The following is a 23,059-nucleotide window of genomic DNA, read 5'->3' as shown; positions in this document are numbered from 1 at the left end:
TTACTAACACAACTCAGTATATCTGATTGGTATTTTTTTTTTTTTTAAGACAAGGTCTTACTGTGTAATCTCAGTTGTCTTGGAACTCACTATGTAGATCACATTGACCTCAAACTCATAGTGATACCCCTGCTTTGCTGGGATTAAAGCTGTGTGCATCATGCCTGCCCTTTTATTTTTTTCTGAAATTATACAAAGTGAAATGGGCTCAATATAAGAACATGTGCATGTGGAGATATCTTGTTTGTGCAAATAAAGTGTGGAGCTTGCCACTAGCTAACAGACAGACAGGAAGTGAGTTGGCTGGGTGGAGACAGGAAGTGAGAGAACTGGGGAGAGAAAGGATTATAGGTGGGAGTAAACAGGAACACTTTTCAGTGGGGAAGTTGACAAGGTAAGGTGTGGCTGTGGCTTGCTCCTTCATCTCTCTGATATTTGAGCTTTTGCCCCTGTGTCTGACTCTGGGCTTTTATTATTAAGACCTATTAGAACTTGAGATACATGTGCGTGCATGTGCAAGGCCCTAGTTTCAATCCTCATGTGTATATGAATAAAATAGAAAAAAATTTAAATAGAAAAATAATCTGTATTTATCATATTCTAGAAGTGTTTAAAATTGTTTGCAAATGATAAAAATTGCATTCAAGTGAGTATATTTGACTTATTAGTCAAGATCAAACTTTTATTAACTCTGAAAACATCTTGATAGAATGCCTTTAGGATATTTTTATAATGATTAAATATACTAAAACTGGTCATTTAGGGAATGCTACAGTTTTACAGTTTCTAATATCTCATAAGCATTAACCTAGAGATACTTACTGTTTCAAATTTTATTCTTTTCTTCTAAGGGTGGCCCATATCACGATGTTTTACATAGTATCTTAGGGGCATATACATGTTACAGACCTGATGTTGGTTATGTAAGTATTGATTTCAGTCTGATTTTTTGCATATAAACATTTTATCTATACTCATCAAGACTTCCTATGTTGTGTTAGATATTTATAGACACATTACTTGTAGCTCTGTCTTTTGTGCTTATTAGTTTATCTGAAGTGGAAACTTTCCATCTCTTACCAACTGTTGAGAATAAACTGGCTGCATGTTAACACCTCTGCTCTCAGTGATGTGCTTTGACTTGTCTCCCTAACCGTTTTCTTTTCTGTTGCCATCCCTCTGTTGAATAAATTTTCTTCATATTCTGCTAGGTTGGGGGAAGACAAGTCACCTGTCTACACAGGATAGGGAAGGAAAATTTCTTACCTTATAGATTGAACCAACTCTGCTTTTTAGCCCTACTCTTCTGCTTCAGAATGTCTCCTAGCTTTAGTTCTTGAGCCAGACAGGATTCTCTGGCTTGCTGATTATTGGCTTTTTTTCTGTAGATCTTTGTTTCAACATTTCCACTTATTTTAATTAAAATTGCTAAAATGCTGTTTATATTTATTTACACTGTTTATAACTTTTGGTATTCTGTTTGTCTTTCCAAGGTAATATTTGCATTTTCCTTTATTGCCATGTTGAATTTGGGGAAGAAACAAAAAAAATTTGAGTGTCTAGTGTTTAATTAGAAGCTATTGAACTTTCATATTCTCTTTTTTCATTTAAAGATTTGTAGATTTGTTGCCTGGTACAACTTTGTTCTGTTATACATTAATCTGCATGTTTGTTCATTCATTTAAACATATTTATGTGCGTATCATTGTTACATAACAGGCCATGTTCTAGACACTTCTAGATACTTCAGTGCATAAAGCATGGTTACATCTCTCCATGGAGCTCAAGGAGCAAACAATATACAAATAAATTGTTTATTAAAAGGTTACTATAAAGTGGTGAGGGGAAGGTACTGCAGGGTAAAGAGAGGGATTGCCAGGTCTGGTTGGAAAAAAGTGAGATTTCAGCAAGTTTTACATTCTTTTGTTAGGTATTCTTCACAAGAATTATAGAACACACTATATCCCCCCCCCCTTTTTTTGTACTTACAGTTTTTCTCTGTAACTAATTTTTTTTATAAAAGATTCGTTTTTTAACACATTTTAAAAATGCGTGCAATAAAATTTTAAAACTGAAGATTTTCTGATTAGGTTCAAATGAAATATTTTAGAATACTACCATAAATGACATCCATAAGCAACACATAATAACTTGTCCTGACCCTCAGGACGTCAACCTGGGGTAAGAGAGTTAGAGATAGGGAATGGGGATAATAGACGAAGAAAGAACGACCACAAGACAGGATTCTGATCAAGTGGCAAACTTTAGTTTTCTCAGGTTAGCTTATATAGTCAGTAGAGCAGGATATGGGGAGGGGTAGAATGGGTTGTTTGTGCACCAGGTGTTAGTGTAGGTAGGATATTAGGAATCCACAAAGAGGATGTTTGGCAGGGTAAAGAGTTCATGAGTAAGAGGTCCAGGAAGGGTTGCCTAGGTGACTGAGCCTGTGGGTGGAGGACTGGGTCAAGTTGTTTCTTTTCTTGAGCTGAGGTTCTAAGGAGCTGCTATGTAAAGGTTAATATACAACTATGTGGCCGGCCAAGCATGGCCAAGCATGGCTAAGCCCTGAGATCTTTGGCTCCCAACCATAACTAAAAGAATTAGACTTTAGAACCCCATGAAGGAACTATTTTCTTTCATTATGCACTAGAGTGATACATGATGTATGTGAATAATCTTTATGTAGCTCTACACACACACACACACACACACACACACACACACACACACACACACACACACACAGTAAAAATTCTAACCGTTAACATCAACTAATTGGTAGCATTTTTTAGTACACAGTTTTTAATGAATGTTTTAGAGCAAATTAAATGTGGTTTTATACCTTTCATTTGCACTTTTATTTGCTCTTTTCTATTTATTGGTGGTTAACATTTTGCTTCTTATATACATTTGGCACATATTTAGGTACTAGGAGTAAATTATTAACAGATACGGTTCTCTGTATTAGTTCCTATTATTGTTATAACAAATGAGTACAAATTTAGGGTCTTCAGACAGTATAGATTTGAAAGTTGTACAGTCCAGAAGCTCAGAATTGACTTCATGTTTCAGCAGGAGAGTGACAGGGCTGTGCTTTTTTTGTAGGCTCCAGGGCAGAACCCATTTTTCCACCTTCCAAAAGCTGATTCCATTATTTATTTTGCAGCATTTCTGATTTCAGTCTGACTCTCCTGCCTCCCATTTCCACTTCGGGGTCCTTTGGGTTGGTACTTCTGGGCCCATTCCAATAATCCCATCTTAGAATTAGATTTTACTTAATCATTTCCTCAAAGTGCTTTTGTAGTATCTTCACAGGTGCTAGATATGAGGACATAAACATCTTTGGGAACAGTTATTCTGCTTACTATAGTCTCTGTTTCCATAGCGCTCATATTAGAGAAAATTAAATCGACAGTTGTCATAAAATTTGCAAAAAAAAACAGAATAGAACAAAAAAAAAGTATTAAAAAGTGTGATGGCTCATACCTGTAATCCTCTCAGTACCCTGAAGCAGAGGGGTTGCAATGAGCCAGAGGCCAGCCTTGGCTATATAGTGAGTTCCAGGCCAGCTAAGCTCCAACATGAAATGCTATCCTTCTCATCCCCAAGAAAAGAAAGAATAGAACAAATCAGTGCAGTGTAGTAATATTAGTGCGTGGAAACCCATCTCTAAAGTATGTTACAAGGGGATGTAAGAATGAATTTAGTGCAAGGGAGTAATATTAGTGAGTGGGAATCCATCTGAAGTATGTTACAAGGAGATGTAAGAAGCTGGAGATAGCCGGGCAGTAGTGGTGCACACCTTTAGTCCCAGTACTCAGGAGGCAGGGACACGCAGATCTCTGTCAGTTCAAGGACCGCCAGGACTACACAGAGAAACCCTGTCTTGAAAAAGCAAAAATTAAAAACATTTTTAAAAAGAAGAGGAAGCTGGAGATGGTGATTATGGACAAACCTTTCAGAATATTTGTTTGGAAACAAGACACACCCATCATTGCAGTTACTCTCAGGGGACTCCACGAGAATGTCTATTATAGAATTCTTGACTTTGTTTTTAATTAAAGAGAGGTGTAATTGCTATAGATAACTCACTAGCCATTTTATCAAGGCCTTTCATAATGTAAATGAATCGTTTTCTAAGTGTCTTCTATTTATCCCATTATAAATGTCGTATTCTACATGGGCTATCATTTCTTTGTTTAAATAACTTTTTGTTAAGGGATTTCTTTTTTTACCATTCATTTCCTAAATTTGTGATTCCCCACAAATTCAGGCTGTTTCAAGCCCCACAACAATTCTTTCTTGGAATTTTAGTTTATTCTATAGAATTCCTTTATTCTTAGTCCTTCTTATGTTATAATGTGAAAACAGTCACTCAATTTTCATTAATGTGTAATTTTGAAAGAATGTAAACTAAGAAGAAATAATTTGTTGGTATACTGAGATAGGATTTTAGAGAAAATAAAAGCTGATTTAATTTTTTTCTGATTTTATTAAACCCTAACAAGAACAAGAAATGCAAAATTAGGGAAATTCACAACTATTATAGTTTCTTAGTAGTTGCTTTTACTGGGAAAAAAAAGAAATTGGTAAATTCTTAGTATCAGTTTATAAATTTTGAGGAGGGTAACTAAACTGTAGAATTATTTAAATCCATTTTTATTTTCCCTTCCCTTTGAAGGTCCAAGGGATGTCCTTTATTGCAGCTGTGCTCATTCTCAATTTGGAAGAAGCAGACGCCTTCATTGCCTTTGCAAATCTCCTAAATAAGCCGTGCCAGTTGGCCTTTTTTCGGGTGGATCATAGCATGGTATGAACATTTAGAATAGACTGTTTGGCTCAGATGTTTCTGTATTTTGAATGTCTGCTTAGAGTAAAAAACATGAGTCTAATCAAATAGATGAGGCTTTTGAGAGGGCCAAGCAGATGCCATAACAGACTGTTTAGTCTTCTTTCAGAGATCAGGCCTCAATTACAGTTTCTGAGAAAGAGCCACGAACAAAGGGGAATCAATCTCCAACATCCCAACAGCAAGGAGAGAAGGCTTGGGGCTTAAGCCATAAAAAGCTCAAGATGATAACCAAATAAAGAGAAAGCCTGGACTTGTTCAGGCCTGCCCCCAAATGGAAAACTGTAGCCCTGATCAGCCCCTAACTAGTCCTAGCCAGTTAGATCATACTAATATGATTGCTACTTGCTTAAGCCAATTGTAGATAAAATGACTTAACTGCCTTAGGACCTCCCCTTCTGCTGTGCTTAAAAGGAGCCCACATGTCTCTCTGGGTCTTCTTCCCATCTTACTTTTTGTGTGTGATGGCAGGCCTCAGCATGCTAGAATAAAAACCAAAAAACAAAACACGCTCGCTGATTGCATACATGGATGGTAGTCTTTTGTGGGACTTCTTTAAGATCCTAACAGTTTTCATTGAGTGACAATTTTAGGAAAACTTGAAGCAACTCAAAAGATCGGTAGTAAAGATTTCCCCTTCTGTAGTAGATTTTGTAATTTTATTGATTTTTTTTCTCTCTTTATAGATGTTGAAGTATTTTGCAACATTTGAAGTATTCTTTGAGGAAAACCTGTCCAAACTATTTCTTCATTTCAAGTCATACAGTCTTACACCAGATATATACTTGATAGATTGGTAAGTCATTAACAGACATAAATAACAATAAAAAGGAAATAAAGTAAAACTTTCTGTTTTTTAGGAAATATAATAAATTTGATAGATGAGAACCTTTCTCCAGGCAGTGGTAGTGCACGCCTTTAATCCCAACCCTTGGGAGACAGAGGCAGGTAGATCTCTGTGAGTTCAAGGCCAGCCTGGTCTATGGAATGAGTTCCAGGACTGGTTCCATAGCTACTTGAGAAACCATGTTTTGAAAAACAAACAAAACAACAACAAAACCAGAACCTTTCCCTTACAAATAGAAAAAGCCCCACATTTTGTAGGGATGTATTTAAAAACAGACTGGAGCCTGGCATGGTAGTGCATACCTCTAATCCCAACACAGGAACTCTGGGTTTAAGGCCAGCCTGGTCTACAAAGTGAGTTCCAGTATTACAAGGAGAAATCCCATCTCGAGAAACAAATGAAAATCATAGACTGGCTTGAAATCAGTTTCTGTTTTTAATTATAAAAGGGAATAGAAGATAACCTGTAGAAATTACCCAGTGCTTAAGAGTGCATGCTCTGTCTAGGTCAGTGACGCAGTCCTTTAAAAGAAAAAAAAAGTGCACGCCACTCTTGCAGAGAACCTGAGTTCATTTCCTGATACCTAGCTTGAGCAGCTCCACAGCCTGTAACTACAGCTCCAGAGGATCCAACACCTTCTATCTGTCTTCCTTGCCTACTGCAGTCATGTCACACACAGGCGCTCGAACACACACACACACACACACACACACACACACACACACACACACACACACACACACACACACACCTGAATTATGCATGTTTAAGTATTTTTTAAAATAAAGGAAAGAGAGAAGAATAGGGGACTGGGAAGATGGGTCAGCGTGGGAAAGCACTTGCACCACAAACCTGACAACTTGAGTTTGATCCCTAGAACCTATATAAAAATCCAGATTCAGACAGGCAGTGGTGACGCACACCCTTAATCCCAACACTTGGGAGGCAGAGATAGGTGGATCTCAGTGAGTTCAAGGCCAGCCTGGTCAACAGAGTGAGTTCCAGGGCAGCTAGGACTGTTACACAGAGACACCCTGTGTCAAAAAACAAAACAAAACAAACAAATCCAGATGCAGTGGCACATATTTCAGCATTCTAATGGCGATATGGGAGGCAGACACAAGAGAATCACCAGGAAGCTAGCTTAGAGTAGTGAGCACACAGCATCAGAAGCAAGAGAGACCCTGCCTCAACAAGGCACAAGACCAGAGCCAACTCCAGTAGTGGTCCTCTGATATCCACATAAAACCATGGCAAACATGTATATGCACAGACATGCACACACACAATAAATAAATGCTCTCTTTTTTAAAAGAGAGTATAGTAATACCTTGAAATGTAGTGAACTGTAGTGATGGATTATCTTATTTAATGCCTAGCATATACTAATATCTCATTTAAAAATAGTAGCAATTTCTTGTTTTGTTTTTCTTTTTTTTGAGACAGGGTTTGGAGACTGCTGGAGCTCACTCTGGAGACCCGGCTGGCTTCGAATTCACAGAGCTCCACCTGTCTCTGCCTCCCACGTGCTGGGATTAAAGTGTGTGCTACCTACACCCCGCACAATTTCTTTATTCTTAACACAGACAAGCTGTGTTATATATGGTAGTGTTTCTTTAATAAGATGTTTTTCAAAGTTTTATCCAAAGTTATGAAAATAAATATTATTTATTTTCTTATTTCCAGGATGTTCTGTTCTAACTTTAAGGGTTTGTGTGGTAAGCAACAGACAGTTGATTAAGTATCATTGGTGAATTTTGATAAGTGGGGAATTTAGGGGATGGAGAGATGGTACAGTGGTTAAGAACACTGGCAGCTCTCCCAGAAGATTCAGGTTCAATTTCCAGCAACCTCAAAGGTGGCTCTCAAGTGTCTGTGACTCCAATCCAAAGTTATTGGGTGCCCTCCTCTGGCCTCCTCAGGCACTGCATGAACAGACAGACATGAGCAGACAGACTCACTAATTTTAAAAAAGAAAATGTTTTTAAAAAGTGGAGATTATCAAATCGTCAACAATAAAGAGTAGTTATAAAACTTTAGTTAATTTTCAGACAAGGCTTCTAGTCCAGGCTGGCTTCAAGCTTCCTGTGTAACTGAGGATGACTTTGAAATTCTAATCTACCCTGCCTCCATGTGTTAAAGTTTCAGGCATGTGCCACCGTATTCAGTTTATCCATTTTATACTGGGAATGATACCCAGGGTATCTTGCATGCTAGGCTAGTGCTCCACCACTGAACCCAGGCTACGTATAAACTTTGGTGTAGAAAAATGAATAAGCAAATAATGACCTTTACCAAATAGGATGTCTTCCTAGTCATTTGAGCCTCTTTTCTTTCTCTTCCCTTGTGTATTATAGCTTGCTTCTCCTCTCTCTAACCTCTGTGTTCCTCTTTCTCTCTCTCCCCACCTTCCTCATTTTTCTGGTTAGTGTTCTCCCTCCTCCCTCCCTCCCCCTTCTCTCCCTCCTCCCCCTTCCCTCCCTCCCTCCCTGCCTGCCTCCCTGTTGGTTTGGTTTGTATGTGTGGTGCTGAAGATTAAACACATAGCCTTGCACATGCTAACAAGGTTCTCTAGGATTGAGCTACACCTCAAGTCTTGAGCATTCTTTATGTATCTGACACTTTTAAACACTTGATTAAGCTAAGTATAGTAGTGTTTAAATGAAGTCCCAGCCCTAGAAGAGGCAGGAGCATAAGTTATAAGTAGGAGCCTAACTACATAGTGACAACTTGTCTGTCCCCCAACCAACAATAAATAAATAAATAACAACCTCCAGGTGGTGGTGACATACACCTTCAATCCCAGCATTCGGATCTCTATGAGTTTGAGACCAGCCTGGTCTACAAGAGCTAGTTCCAGGACAGTCTCCAAAGCCACATACAGAGAAACCCTGTCTTGAAAACAAAACAACAACAACAAAAAAAACTTAAATAAATAAATAACAACCAACAATAACAAGAAAATGACTTTACTACTTTAATTTTCAAAGCAGCCCTAAAGTAGTTAATTTCAATGTCTTTAATGCTATAATGAGGAACGTAAGGCATAGCAAGACTGAATATTATGCTCAGTGTCACATAACAAAGTAGGAAATTAGAGATTCAAACTCAAGCATTTTGTTTGCAGAGTTCCATGGCTCTAAACATTACGCTATTCTACTCCCTCTGGTTTATTCCAGACTTCATCTCCATGTAAGGTTGTAAGTTTGCTTAATGTCATTACTTACTGCTTAGTTTACCACTATTCAAGTTTTGAAAAGAGACATTATAATGTATGTGTTCTCTCATTCAATTTTTTCTTTGAAACCAGTCATAAGAGCACTCACTCCTCTTTTTGTTGTTGTTGTTTGGTTGTTTTTTTTTTGTCTAGACAGGGCTTCTCTGTGTAGCCTTGGCTGTCCTGGAACTCAGTCTGTAGACCAGACTGGCCTTGAACTCACAGAGATCCACCTGCCTTTGCCTCCCAGGTGCTGGAATTAAAGTCATGAATCACCACTGTCTAGCTGTACTTGTCTTTTTATCTCTGTACCCTTCTTTTACCATAGTGATGCTTAGAGGAGTGATTAAGTCAATAAATTAAACCATTCAGTAACTGTTTCCTCCTTAACTTTAGGATCTTCACGCTATACAGCAAATCACTGCCACTTGATCTGGCTTGTCGTGTCTGGGATGTGTTTTGCAGAGATGGAGAGGAATTTTTATTTAGGACTGGATTAGGGATCCTCCGGCTATATGAAGACATACTCCTACAGATGGACTTTATTCATATAGCACAATTTCTTACCAAATTGCCAGAAGATATCACATCAGAAAAGCTTTTCAGCTGTATTGCAGCCATTCAGATGCAGAATAGCACCAAAAAATGGACTCAGGTAGAGTGACTCTTTTTTAAACTTTTAGTATTTGAAATTATCTGTTGACTTTTTTGTAAAAGTCCTGTTGTATTTTAGTCTATTGTTCCCTACAGTAATCAATAATTTACCAGAGCAGTCATGGGATTACTTTGATATGTCAGACAGATACACATTATATTAAATACCTGCTGTGAGACTGGCAAGATGGTTCAAGGGTAAAGGTTCCTGCTGCCAAGTATGATGACCTGAGTTCAATCCCTGGGTCCCAATGATTGAAGACTCCACACATGCACTATGGCACATACATACCCTGAGTCCCACATGTGGCACATGCATGCTAATTCACTCACATACCCGAGACAGATAGACAGACAGATAGATAGATAAAAGTAGAAAATGAAACAACACCGAAAAGCCCCATCTGCTGCGTACTAAAAGCTTGCAACAGAAAGAGCCTAATGTTTGATCCTAGTTTTTTGTTGTTTTGAGTCAGGGTCTCATTTAACCCAGGTTGGACTTACAGTATAGCTGACGATGACCTTTGTCTTAGTCAGAGTTATATTGCTGTAAAGAGACACCATGACCGACCATGGAAACTCTCATAAAAGAAAACATTTAATTGGGGCTTGCTTAACGGTTTCAGAAGTTTGTCTGTTACCTCATTTTGGGGAATGGTGGGGAGCAGGCAGACTGATAGCTGGGAGTTCTGCATCTGGATCTGGATCTGGATCTGTATGCATCAGGAAGAGAGAGACACTGGGCCTGGCTTGAGCTTTTGAAACCACAAAGCCTAGTGACGCACCTACTCCAACAAAGCCATTCTTCCTAATCCCTCCCAAGTATTCCCATTCCCTGATGACCAAGCATTCAAACATATGAGCCTGTAGAAGCCATTCTTATTCAAACCAGCCCAGCCTTGAACCTCTGGTCCCCCTAATCCTCTTCTGGGATTACATCATATGCAACCACATCTAGGGACCCTGGCTTTTCAGATGCTCAGTCTTGTTAGCAGACGAATATACACTGGTAAATGACATAAAGTAAACATTGCTTGCCATTTAGTCCATCCATGGATGACACAAATTCTTTTAAGTTCTTAGTTTAATTGCCCTTGAAATGAAATAGGATATTAGTCCAGCAATATCTGAGTAATTTGCAGTTGATAAAAACTGGAATCTAATTATATTCAGTAAAACTGGGCTGGGCTTTAAAAAAAAAAAAAAAAGGAGAGGTGGGGAGATGGCTCAACAAGTAAAGGTCCCTTCTGTCAAGCCTAGTGACCCGAGTTCAATCCCCAGGACCTGTGTGGCAGAACACAACCAACTCATGAAAGCTGTCTGCTGACCAAGGCATGCACATATACTCACATACACAACAAATGAATCAATAAAATGTAAAAACAAGAAAAACCAAAGGAATCAAACACAAAATTCCAAGGAAATCTGAAGCCTGAGTTGGTGGCATGTGCCTGAACTCTCAGCACTGTGGCAGCAGGAGGATCAGCAGTTCAGAATCACCCTCGGCTATGTACGAAGTTCAGAGCCAGTGTGGGCTATGTGAGACCCTGCTCAAGGAAATTTTATTGAATGGGTGGAATGAGGACTTGAGAATGGTAGTATTTGAGAAACACTTTCTGTGTTTATCGCCCATGGTTATCTAAAGTTCTTTGTTTCATGTAATTTGCAGGTCTTTGCATCTGTAACGAAGGACATTAAAGAAGGGGAAAGGAACAGCAGTCCTCCTCTGAAGAGCTAACATTTGAGCCAGGGACAAACTGAAATGCAAAAGCTAGTTTTGAGAGAAAGCTTCCTGTTTCCTATGCAGGGAGCATGGCGGGAAGTGTTGGAGAGAAGAATCAAGAGCTGGAAAACTGCTAAGCTGACGTTCCATGGCTGAAGTAGATGAAATGTGTAATTTATAGACAGTATTAACAAAAAAGTACCTGTAAAGCCATTTCTCAGAGGAAAAGGCTTAGATGGCTATTACATACTCCATAATTTGGAGTGACTCTTTTAAATGCAATAATTTTTTAAAAATAGCTTCAAAGAAACTTCAATTTTTTTATATCTTTTCTTTTTTTAACGATTACCACAAACACCCTTTGGGGGTCAGAATAGGATTGTTAAAATCCTACTTTTACCTCCAAAAAGGATACATGTATTATCTGTCTCCAGTGCTGAGCTTTTGAAGCTATTGTAGACCAGTAGTAAGCAACTTACCTTGTAGGTTATTTAAGTCACCGTTAGGGCAGTTCAGACCCTCGGGAACTAGAAATGCTGGTGAGACATTGCTTCCTGTTTTGTTTATGGTATTTCCCACAGTGTTGTGTCCCTTTGTTTTTTAAGAGAAGTTCTTTCTCTAAGGAATTTCTATCACAAAAGAATTTTAGCCTTTTTGTTTCTTGTCTGACAAATTGGTATGTGGTAACTTAACATTAAAAAGCTAACTGGTAGAATGAAAGATCTTTTTGCACTTTAGTGGACTAAAGACTTGACTTTGAGAGTAAGAATAAAAAAGCAACGAATTCTAAGAGTTCTAGGTAACACTACTTACAAGACTTGAATTTTTTAGTTAAAATCCATCTTCTATCTATAGAAACAAATTTTATTAATTTCAGTTTGAAATTTGAAATCTTATATAGCTAAGTCTAAGACTTGTGAAACTCTATGCATATTTTTTTCTAATTGATGGGAATAATAGTAAAAGTAATTTTACCTTTTTTCTTAGTCTTTTTGATGGCATCTCAGATAAATTATTAATCATTGGTAAACACATTAAATTTATTATACTTAATTTTTGAACCTAACCTAAATCATTTGAGTATTATGGGTAAACCTGTACAAAATACTATTTGGTTATTAATTAGATTTATACTGTTTTGTTATTGCAGTTGATTTAAAGCAACATAGAAACACACATTTCTGTTAGTGGTGGATATACATATATGTAGTCTTTAGACTAATAAGCCAGAGGTTCTTCCTTATGTTATACAATAAACAGCCATAAGAGTATGGGATCAGAGGGTGTCTATATATTTTTACCCTATGGGTTGATCATTCTAGCCTCGGGAGCGAAGAAGAATTAATTCCTATCATAGGGACTGGCTCAGTGAAACTGGTAGTGTAATAAAATATCGAAGGAGTTTCTAGAGTCTTAATAAGTCTTAGGAGGAGCTTTTAACTCTGGGGACTATCCCTTGATATTGGTGTCCCTTATAAAGGGTATATAACCTCTGGCGGTAATCTCTTTGAATTTATACTACTTGGCCTGCATTTAATTTTACTCTCAGGTATTAGTTTCCTGAGGTGGTCCTATGTTCTGTATTTCTTTTTCTTATTTTTTTTTATTGTACAGTTTCTTTACCTTCCAATTATAAATGTGTATATAAAATGTAAATACAAGAAATTCACTAAAAACCACTATTACAATTACTATGAAAATAAAACTTGTAAGCAGAATTATGACGAAATGAATCTTTATTATTTTGGTGCTATTAGGTTTAGACAACATCTAGAAAAAAAGGAATTGCTTTTCTTCTAGGGGGTCAGGTTTCTTCTCTAAGGGGTTTATGAGGTTGTCAGTACTTTGAGACTTTCAGAGAGCTGATGTACTGTACTGTATATTCTTTCCTTTTGGGCCACATAAACAGGCAATATGTAATTAATCACATGACACCACAGGCATTTATTTATTTATTTATTTATTTATTTATTTATTTATTTGGCCTAGAACTCACGATGCATACCACTCTGGGCAACTCACAAGAGATTAAAGGTGTGCTCATCTAGCTGGCAAAAAATGTATTAGGGATGGCTAGAGAGATGACTCAGTAGCTAGGAGCACTGTGAGTTCTTCCAGAGGACCCATGTTTGATTCCCACGGCCCCCATGGTGGCTCACAAGGTCTCTAACTCCAATTTGTTGGGTTCTAGGTGATCCAACACTCTCTCTTGACCTCCATGGGCTCTTCATGCACATGACACACTTACTTACAGGCAGGCAAAACACCTGTAGGGATATATTATTTATGATTAATTAAAGCTTGCCTGAGGATCCAGAAAGCAAATTCAGCCACAAGCCATAGAAGCCAGGCACACACCTTTAATCCCAACAGCCAAAAACTAGGAGGTGGTGGTTCACACTTTTAATCCTAGGACTCAGGATTAAGAGTTTAGATGGATCTCTGTGAATACAAGGCCACCCAAATCTACACATGAGTGAATCAGTCTAAAAGAGAATTATAGCTCACACTTTTAATCCCAACATTAGGGAGGTATATAAGACAGAAACCAGGTCTCAGAGAGGCATTTATTCTCCAGCCACAGTGAGCAGAGGCAGGAGTTTGAGACTTGGTGAAGAGCTCCTGCTTGGATCAGCCCTTTCAGCCTGAGCTAGAGGTGAGAGCTAGTGACCAGCTGATTTGCTTCCCTGATCTTCAGCTTGAACCCAGTATCTCTGTGTGGGTCATTTATTTATTCATGTTAGAAATACCCACGCACATAAGGTTTTTCCTTCCTTCCTTCCTTCCTTCCTTCCTTCCTTCCTTCCTTCCTTCCTTCCTTTCTTTCTTTCTTTCTTTCTTTCTTTCTTTCTTAAGTGTAGTTTGGGGGCTGACAATATGGTTTACTTGGTCAAGAGTGCTTATCTAATCCATACAAATTCCTGGGTTTAGTCCCTAGCACCACATAAGCCATGTGAGCTAGTGCACATCGCTGACCCCAACATTTCAGAGATGGGGTAGAAGGATCAGAATTTTAAGGTCAAAGCCAGTCAGCACTACATGATACCCTGTCTGTCACAGGTTCTGTAACCTCTATACACATACAGACTTACATACATGCACACAGTGGAACGCAAAATACATACCTACAAAGTAAATAAGTAAAAAAAAAAAAAATTACTAGAAACAACAGCAAAAAAACAAACTCAGGGTAAAGAGGCAGCTTTTTTCAATAAGTGGTGCTGGGAAAACTGGATATCGATATGGAGAAGAAAACTAGATCCCTATATCTTATCTTACATAAAAATCAGGCTGGGGCCCGGTGTTGGTGGCGCATGCCTTTCCTCCCAGCACTCAGGAGGCAGAGGCAGGTGGATCTCTGTGAGTTCAAGGCCAGCCTGGTCTACAGAGTGAGTTCCACGACAGCCTCCAAAGCCACAGAGAAACCCTGTCTCAAAAAAACAAAAACAAAAATCCAGCTGGCAAGATGGCTGAGCAGTTGAGAGTGCTGCTTTTACAGAGGACCGGGTTTGGTTTTCAGCACCCACATGGCAGCTTAAAGCTGTCTGTAACTCTAGTTCTAGGAGCTCCTGCACAGACATGGTTCATATGCATAATACACTCTGGAACGCGTGCATATAAGATAATATTTTTAAAATAATTTTAAAATGGAACAAAGGCCATAATTTTAAACCTAAAATACTGAAATTGCTAAGGGGAGAATACTTGAAGCTATAGGCAAGGTCTTTCCAAAAAGAATTCCAGTAGCACAGGAAATGATGTCAGCAATCAGTAAGGAAACCACTGACAGGAAAGAGAGTACAAAAATGGGAGAAATTTTAACCAGCTATGTCATTCAGCGAGGGATTATTAACATCGGCAAAGGACTCAAAAATCATGTAACAAAACAATACAATCAATAAATGTACTTACTACTGAATTGAGTAGACAGTTGTATTAATTAATTAATTAATTTATTTATTTATTTTGGTTTTTCAAGACAGGGTTTCTCTGTGTAGCTTTGGAGCCTATCCTGACGCTCACTCTGTAGACCAGGCTGGCCTCAAACTCACAGAGATCTGCCTGCCTCTGCCTCCCGAGTGCTGGGATTAAAGGCGTGCACCACCAACGCCCGGCCTAGACAGTTCTAAAATAAGAAATGCCCAGCCAACTATAGGAGTGCATACCTTTAATCCCAGTACTCAGGAGGCAAAATCAGGCAGATCTCTGTGAATTCTAGGACAGCGTGGTCTATGTAATAAGTTTCAAAACAGCCAGGGCTGCATACAGTGACCCTGTCTATAAACAAACAAAATATCAAATAAAATACTACTTTACTAAAAATATTCATCAAGTCTTAAATATTTTCTGGAGTCTATGCAGTCTTTAACTCTAGAATCATGGCACCTGAAAATAGATCCGCCAATGCCTTTCCTATTTATATGCTTTTTCTATCTTTTTAATAATTTATTTTTATTTTATGTGCATTGGTGTCTTGCCTGCATGTATGTCTGAGTGAGGATGTCAGATCTTGGAGTTACGGACAGTTATGAGCTGCCATGTGAGTGCTGGGAATTGAACCCAGGTCCTCTGGAAAAGCAGTCAGTGCCCTTAACCACCAAGCCATCTCTCCAGCCTGTACTTTCATATTTTTATTGCAGGTACACCTTGAAGCAGAGAGACTGGGCATCCTTGTCTCACCCCTGATTCTAGAGAAAATGCTTTCACTTTTTCCTCTATTATCAGTATTATTAGTCATCATGATCTGGCTTTGAGTTTGTTTTTCTCTCTGTACCTAAAATAAAATTTTCATGGACATAGTATAGGAATATTCTACCTAGAGTTAGAATAATTAAGACAATAGTCTGACCTAAAGAAGTGAAAGTAGCAGATGAGTAAAACAGCCTTTTAAACCAAACAAAATCCCACATATGTGATAATACTCTTTAACTAGACCAACACTATTTCTCTGTGTCTACACTCTTGTATTTTAAGAATGTTTTTATATGTGTGTGTGTTTTCACGTATCCAACTTCACTGCAAATTGAAGGCCAACATGGTCTATATGATGCATTCGAGGCCATCCAGGGTTATATATTAGACCCTGCTTCAACAAACAAATATTACAGAAGTCTTTGTCACTTCACATAACCAATGCAACCTATAAAAGACAGCATTTAATTTGGGGCTTATAGTTCAGAGGGTGAGTCCATGGTCACCATGGCAGTGAGCTTGGCAGCAGGCTGGCCAGCATGATGCTGGAGAGGTAGCTTATTGCATCTTGGCCTACAAGCATGAGACAGATAGGTGGGTGTTGAGGGATGGAGATACATGATAGATAGATGGATGGAAGAATGGATGGATGGATGGATGATAGGTAGATAAAGAGTGAGCTAGCTAACTGGGAGTGGCATAGGCTTTTAAAACCCTAAAGACTACCTCTAGTGACACCTCTGCTTTAACAAGGTGATCACTCCTAATCCTCCCCAAATAGTTCAACTGGGGACCAAGTGTTCAAACAAAGGGGTGTAAGAAGACACCCTAGCCCCGCCCAATAGTCCAGGGACAGGTACCAGGTGGAACCGGGACTCGCCCATAAGGGCGTGGTGAAGGAAAGCCAGGGTGACATAAGGGAAGCTTCTTAAAGGCTGCACGTGGAGACCTTAGCCCCTTCTTTCTGGCTGTGCTAGCTGGGTTCCTGTGACCTCGCTCTGGCCTGCGTCTTGCCCTGGTGCTTTCTTGAATAAAGAAATCTTACCATCACGGACTAATCCATCCTTGAGCGCACACTGCAACCATTAATTTTCATAGGGGGTTGGGGGAGTATCTTTCAGCCCATCTTCAGGTAACAATACAACTCATTTTGAGTCCTCTTTCCAACACAACTGTCATTTCTCCATGTACCAGATTTACTAGTGATGGGTAGAGACAAGAGGTTAGCCTTGTGAGAAATCAGGATTCCATAGTGTGCTGGTTAGTTTAAACTGTCAATTTAACACAACCTAGAATCACCTGGAAAGAATTTCAGTTAAGGAACTGCCTAGGTCAGATTGGCTTGTGGGCATGTCTGTAGGATTATTTTGTTAATATAGGAAGGCCCAGCCTATTTTGAGTGGCATCATTCCCTAGGCAGGGGCTTGTACTATAGAAGGCAGGAAAAACACAGATGAGAGCAAGCAAGCAAATGATGGATGGATGGATAGATAGATGATAGACAGACAAGCATCCATAAATATATGAATTTTTTTCTCTCTTTGCTGTGGACTGTGGCTATGTGACTAGATGCTTTAGTTCCTGTCTTGGATTCCCCAATATAATGGCCTGTGACCTAGAATTCCCTTCTCCTCTAAGTTGCTTTGGGTCTGGGTTATTTTTTTTTTCCCAGCAACAAATGAATTAGGGCACAGTTTAGTACTGAGAATGTGGTGTCACTTGACTGATCTGGTCATGTGAAATTTATGCCTTGTTTTTAAAGGAGATGTGATGTAAAAGCATTTGGAGTTTTGAGCTGGAGAAACTGTTGAATGCTAGAGGCAGAGTTTGGTGGTCTGTTCTTGTGAGGGTTTAGAGAACAGTAATGCTGAGAAGAATGGGGGCTATAGCAGCCTGGCCCATGAGATTTCAGGAGGGAGCAAGAACTCTATCAGGAGTTGGGCCAGGGGCCAGTCATGTAATACTTTGGTTACCAATTTGTATTATTTGATCATGCTGGGGCTGTGATTGTAAGAGACAACACCACTTATGTCCAACTTTCTCTGCTTCATTGGGACAATATGAATGCAGTTCCGCAGGGTCAGAAGATGTGATCCAAGGGGGCCAGGGTGCTGAGATGGATCTTCACAGAACTTGGCAATGTGAGAATCAAAGGCATGAAAGGGCCATGGTGAGCTATTAAGGCCACAGTCTCTACAAAGAGTCCTGTTGGTGAAGGTAATCCTCAGTTACAATAGGGAACCTAGGGTAGTAGAGATGCCAGGACTGTGGGATGTCTGCCAGGGAGAGCTACAGATGTAGAGCGGTGCCAACTTAAGCCTAAGAGAGAAACTTGGTGTGTTGTGGATGGCAGATCCGGAGAGGTGGGGCTGCCTAAGCCTTTGAAGCTTAGAAATTATCACGAGTGAGTCCCAGATGTCCAACATTGGGCTATAGGATTTGGTATTGTCACTACTGGGTTTGGGTTTTGTTTTGATATGATTATTCTTTGTGATGCCCTGATCCTTCCCTTTAGAAATAAATTAATAACTTGGGGAGATGGCTCAGCTACTTTTCCATAGGTCCGAAGTTTGATTCCCAGCACCCACATGGTGGCTCACAATGGTCTGTAATTCCAATTCTAGAAGACACCTGTGAGGGTACTGCACAAATGTATGCATAGACATATATAAAAAAGAAAGGAAGTTTATAACTTGTTGTTTGGTTTTGGTATTGTTTTGTTTTTATGTAAACCTGACTGACCTGGAACTCAGAGATTTACCTTCCTCTGCCTCCTGAGTGCTGGAATTAAAGGTGTGTGCCACCATGCCTGGCTGACTATAGGACATTTTTTTTTAATTTTATTTATTTATTATGTATACAACATTCTGCTTCCATATATATCTGCACACCAGAAGAGGGCACCAGATCTCATTGTAGATGGTTGTGAGCCACCATGTGGTTGCTGGGAATTGAACTCAGGACCTCTGGAAGAGCAGGCAGTGCTCTTAACCTCTGAGCCATCTCTCCAGCCCCAACTATAGGACTTTTAATGTTGGATTATATTTTATATTATGATACCGAAGTCAGGCTTTGGGAACAGGAATGAAAGTTATGGATTAAAGTGATATGTTTTGGATCAGATTTAGGTTGTGTTTTTGGAAATAACTCACTCAACTCTCATCCCAAAGTCAATTTTTCCTGTTGCACTACTCTTTTCTCTCTCTCTTGGTTTTTCGAGATAGGGTTTCTCTGTATAGTCCTGGCTTTCCTGGAACTAGCTGTGTAGCCTTGTACTCATGGAAATCTGCTGATTTCTGCCTCCCAAGTGGTAGGATTAAAGACGTGTGCCACCATGGCCTGCCTGCATATTTATAGAATTGTAAAGGGATTTAGAGTTCACCTGACTGTTCCACTCCATTGAATCTAAGGGAACAAGTACCTCTTCTCTTTGGTGTTTTAGGATTAAGCACTCTTTCTCTGTCTTTCTTTCTTTTTTTTTGAAACAGGGTCTCATGTAGTTGAGGCTGGCCTTGAACTCCCTAAGTAGTTGAGAATCTTGAGAACTTGTGATACTCTCAACTCTATTTTCCAGGTGCTGCAATTAGGGGCATATGGCAACACACTTTGGTTTTAGATGCTCCCAAATTTCCAAACTGCCAGAATTGCCGGAGTGAGTAGTTTAGCCATTGGAGGGGTAGAAGAAGAAAAGGCTAAATGCTAGCAGAGATTCTGTGATCCCATACAAATGCTTCATTTCCTGTTTGAAGCAAGTAAGTGCATCCCCAACACCAGCCCAGACCACCAGTCACACCAAAAGGGAAGTTTGGGCGGCAGGAAGAATTTACCAGCAGATGCACAAGGGGACATAGAGGATTAGGCACAAAGGACCTGTGCTGGTATCTGGTGCCAACCATACTGTCAGTGAAAGTGGGTTGCCTTTGGGATCCCACAGTGAATCACTAAACTGACACAAAACACAGCTTTCGATTCGAGGTAAAAACAAAACAAAAAGAAAAAAACAAAGTATATTCTGGATCATATATGAGTGACTATGGCCCAGGAACAGACTCAAGATGCCTAAAAAGACATATTCCCCACTGAACATAACAAGTCTATGGTCATAAAAGAAAGGAGAGTCATAAATCTAGACATTTACCAAACATATTAGTGAGGACAGATTACAACAAAGTAGGGAATGTTGTGGCAATAATGGCAGCCCAAGGTATGGGGGTTGTAAACATATACCATACCAGAACTGACATATAAATGTGTTTCTTTTTTCTTTTTTTTTTTGGTCTTTCGAGCTTTCGAGACAAGGTTTCTCTGTGGTTTTTGGAGGCTGTTCTGGAACTAGCTCTTGTAGACCAGGCTGTCTCGAACTCACAGAGATCTACCTGCCTCTGCCTCCCGAGTGCTGGGATTAAAGGCGTGTGCCACCACCGCCCAGCTTGACATAAAGGTTTTAATAAAGAATAGACAATGTAAATAGAAATGCAGCAGGCAAAATGAGAGAGAGGAAAAATATGAGAGAGAAGACAGAAGAGGGATGGAGATAGAGACAGAGATATGAATTGTACCACACCTCTCAAAGGGAATGGCGCTCTTTGTAGCATTTTAGAGAAGTTATCTGGGTTGGACTTGGAGGTGCATGCTTTAATCCCAGTACAAGGGACAGGTAGCAGGTGCATCTCTCTAGTTTGAGGTCAGTCTGGTCTCTATAGCAAATTCCAGAGCAGCCAGGGATACACAGTGAGAATGGTGTGTGCGTGTGTTTCAATAGATTTTAGTGAGCAGCTTAATATCTGGAGACAGTAAATCTTAAAATTCTATTTGTTCTTTCTGAGACTAGCAATTTGGTACAGTGCCACCAGAAGTTAGTTTGTAATTATTTAAGGCATCACAACTACTGGGTCAGGCTAGAAACAAGTCTCTCTGTTAGAGAGTGGGAATTTTGCTTATGTTTGACCCTTCTTTTTCCTTTTTTGTCTCTATAATAGAGAAATCTTCCCCATATATTTTGTTTAACTAATTAGGTTTTAAAAGACTTCTTTTTAAATTTTTTTATATTTTGAAAGATAGGAGTTTCACTTTGTACCTCAGGCTGGCTGCAAACTCCTGATCCTGCCTCCACCCAGACTGCTGGGGTTACAGGCATGCACTATCATACTTGGATGGATATATATATTTGTCTTTAATGACGGGGGTTTCTGTTAATCCAGGCTGGCCTCCAACTTTGCATGTAGACATTCTGTGTAGATGGGGCTGACCTTGAATGCCTGTTTCTCTGCCTCCACTTCATTGGTGTGCATCACCACACTACAGTTCTGCTGTAGGTTTTTGGTGCAGAGATTTCTTAGCTTTTGGGTTAGTGGAAGGGATGATCTGCTTAGAACACCTCCCAAAGGTTTTACCTGATAGTCAGAATGACGTTAGGTTACATAGAGATGGTTTCTGGTCAAGGGGACTAAAGACAACCTAAGATAATCCTGACTCTGGATCTGCATCTTTCTATTACATTGTTTTTTTGTTTTTATTTTCTTTTTCCATTTGTTCCTGTATGTGGTGGTGTGTGTGTGGGGGGGGGGCGGGCGTGCGCACTCTCGCCAGTGCACCTGCACATGAGTATGTGGAGGGTTATTCGCCTTACTCTTGGGATACAGTCTCAGTTAAACATGAAACTTAGGGGTATGGCTGGTCTTGTTAGCCATATTGCTCTGGGGATCCCGTTTTCACCTGGTGTTGCCAAAAAGCTAATTCCTCCTCCTGCTACTGCTGCCTCCCTCCTCCTCCAAGAGAGATTTAAGTATTTGAATAATAATGGAAAGAATTCAGGGAGCCTCTAGGAACCCTGGAGAATGGAATGTTAATCTAAGATTCCTGGAGTAGGCTTCAGGGATTTCTATGTTGAAGAGAAAATGAGGGAGTGATAGGTAATTCAGATACTAGATTTGCAAATTTTACTATTGTGAAATTGGGGGAATTCTGTCTTTGTTTGAGGGGGACCTAGTAGTGTAAATGTGAGCAATGGTTAGGTTTGGTATTGAAATCTGATTGAGTGGATAGCGAAGCCATTTATGTAAAAAGGGCTTTCCAAGACATTTTGTGAGGGTAGAGTAATATAATTAGTAATATTTTAGAAGAAAATCCCAATGTCATATCTGGGTTATCTACCTCCTTCTGTGCCATCCCCCTTGTCAACTCTGCTTGTCATTAGCCATCTTTAAAAAAGAAAAAAGAAAAAGAGAAAAAGATTTAGCCGAGCAGTGGCAGGCCAAACTCGGGGAGTTCGAGGGCAGCATGGGCTACAAAGTGAGTTTCAGGACAGCCAGGACACAGAGAAACCCTGTCTCAAATAAGTAAGTAAACAAATAAAATAGAGGATTCTAATGGTGGTTATGGTGTATTATTAACTCGCGTCTTTTTTCTTCTTCTTATTTTTTTTTTACATTTTTATTTAGTGTGTGTGTTTTGAGGTGTGGGGGTGGGCTTACAAATGCCACATGGTATTCATAGAGATTAGGGGACAACTTGCAGGGCTTTTCTCCTGACATGCAAAAACAGCTACGAGAAAAACACTTCAGGACCCATTTTCTATGTATGTTTCATGTCCCCCGGGGTGTGTCTGAATTAGCTAGCAACCAAGGATGACCTGCTAGAAGTGCTAGTCCTGCGCGAGATGACAGGAATGCACCAGCAAGCCGGTCAGTGCTCGCACCCTAGGCTCAGTGCTCGCTAGGCAAGCGTTACCTACTCAGCCACACCCCCAGCGCATTTCAGAACCTTGTTTCTTCCTGTCAGTTTATCTCTCATTACCTTGATCTCATCCTAAATTTGCCATAGCCTTAATCTCTTATCTCTTCTTACAAAACAACCATCCTCAGTTAGCGGGGTCCCGCGAGCTCGGCCGCTTTCGACATCCTAACCCGGACCGGCATCCTAGCTCTCCGGAGGGAGACTCTGGTCCAGGCACAGGCTCAGCGCGCGTCCCCAAAGCGGAGAGGCGGACCGCCCAGAGAAACTCTTCTAAATCTCGTGAGCCGAGGGCCAAAGCGGGCGGGGAGCCGGAAGTCTCGCGAGACGACGGGTTTTCCCGCG

General features: G+C 39.8%; 1 protein-coding gene across 2 annotated transcripts in view; it reads left to right on the top strand.

Moving 5' to 3' along the window:
* Tbc1d12 (TBC1 domain family member 12) overlaps positions 1 to 13,014 on the top strand; it is an 82,905-nt gene extending 69,891 nt beyond the window's left edge. For both annotated transcript variants that reach the window (XM_027407426.2, XM_027407427.2), the window contains 5 exons: positions 852 to 923; positions 4,682 to 4,810; positions 5,536 to 5,645; positions 9,310 to 9,568; positions 11,237 to 13,014. In XM_027407426.2, coding sequence (XP_027263227.1) covers positions 852 to 923; positions 4,682 to 4,810; positions 5,536 to 5,645; positions 9,310 to 9,568; positions 11,237 to 11,305 — 639 coding nt within the window. In that variant the 3' untranslated portion in view covers positions 11,306 to 13,014. The remainder of the gene's footprint in view (positions 1 to 851; positions 924 to 4,681; positions 4,811 to 5,535; positions 5,646 to 9,309; positions 9,569 to 11,236) is intronic.
* The last annotated feature ends 10,045 nt before the right edge of the window (positions 13,015 to 23,059 follow it).

The sequence above is a fragment of the Cricetulus griseus genome, chromosome 3, assembly GCF_003668045.3.
Source record: "Cricetulus griseus strain 17A/GY chromosome 3, alternate assembly CriGri-PICRH-1.0, whole genome shotgun sequence".
Lineage (NCBI taxonomy): Eukaryota > Metazoa > Chordata > Mammalia > Rodentia > Cricetidae > Cricetulus > Cricetulus griseus.
Note: the sequence above shows the minus strand (reverse complement) of the source record. Positions and strands in the feature narration are given on the sequence as shown.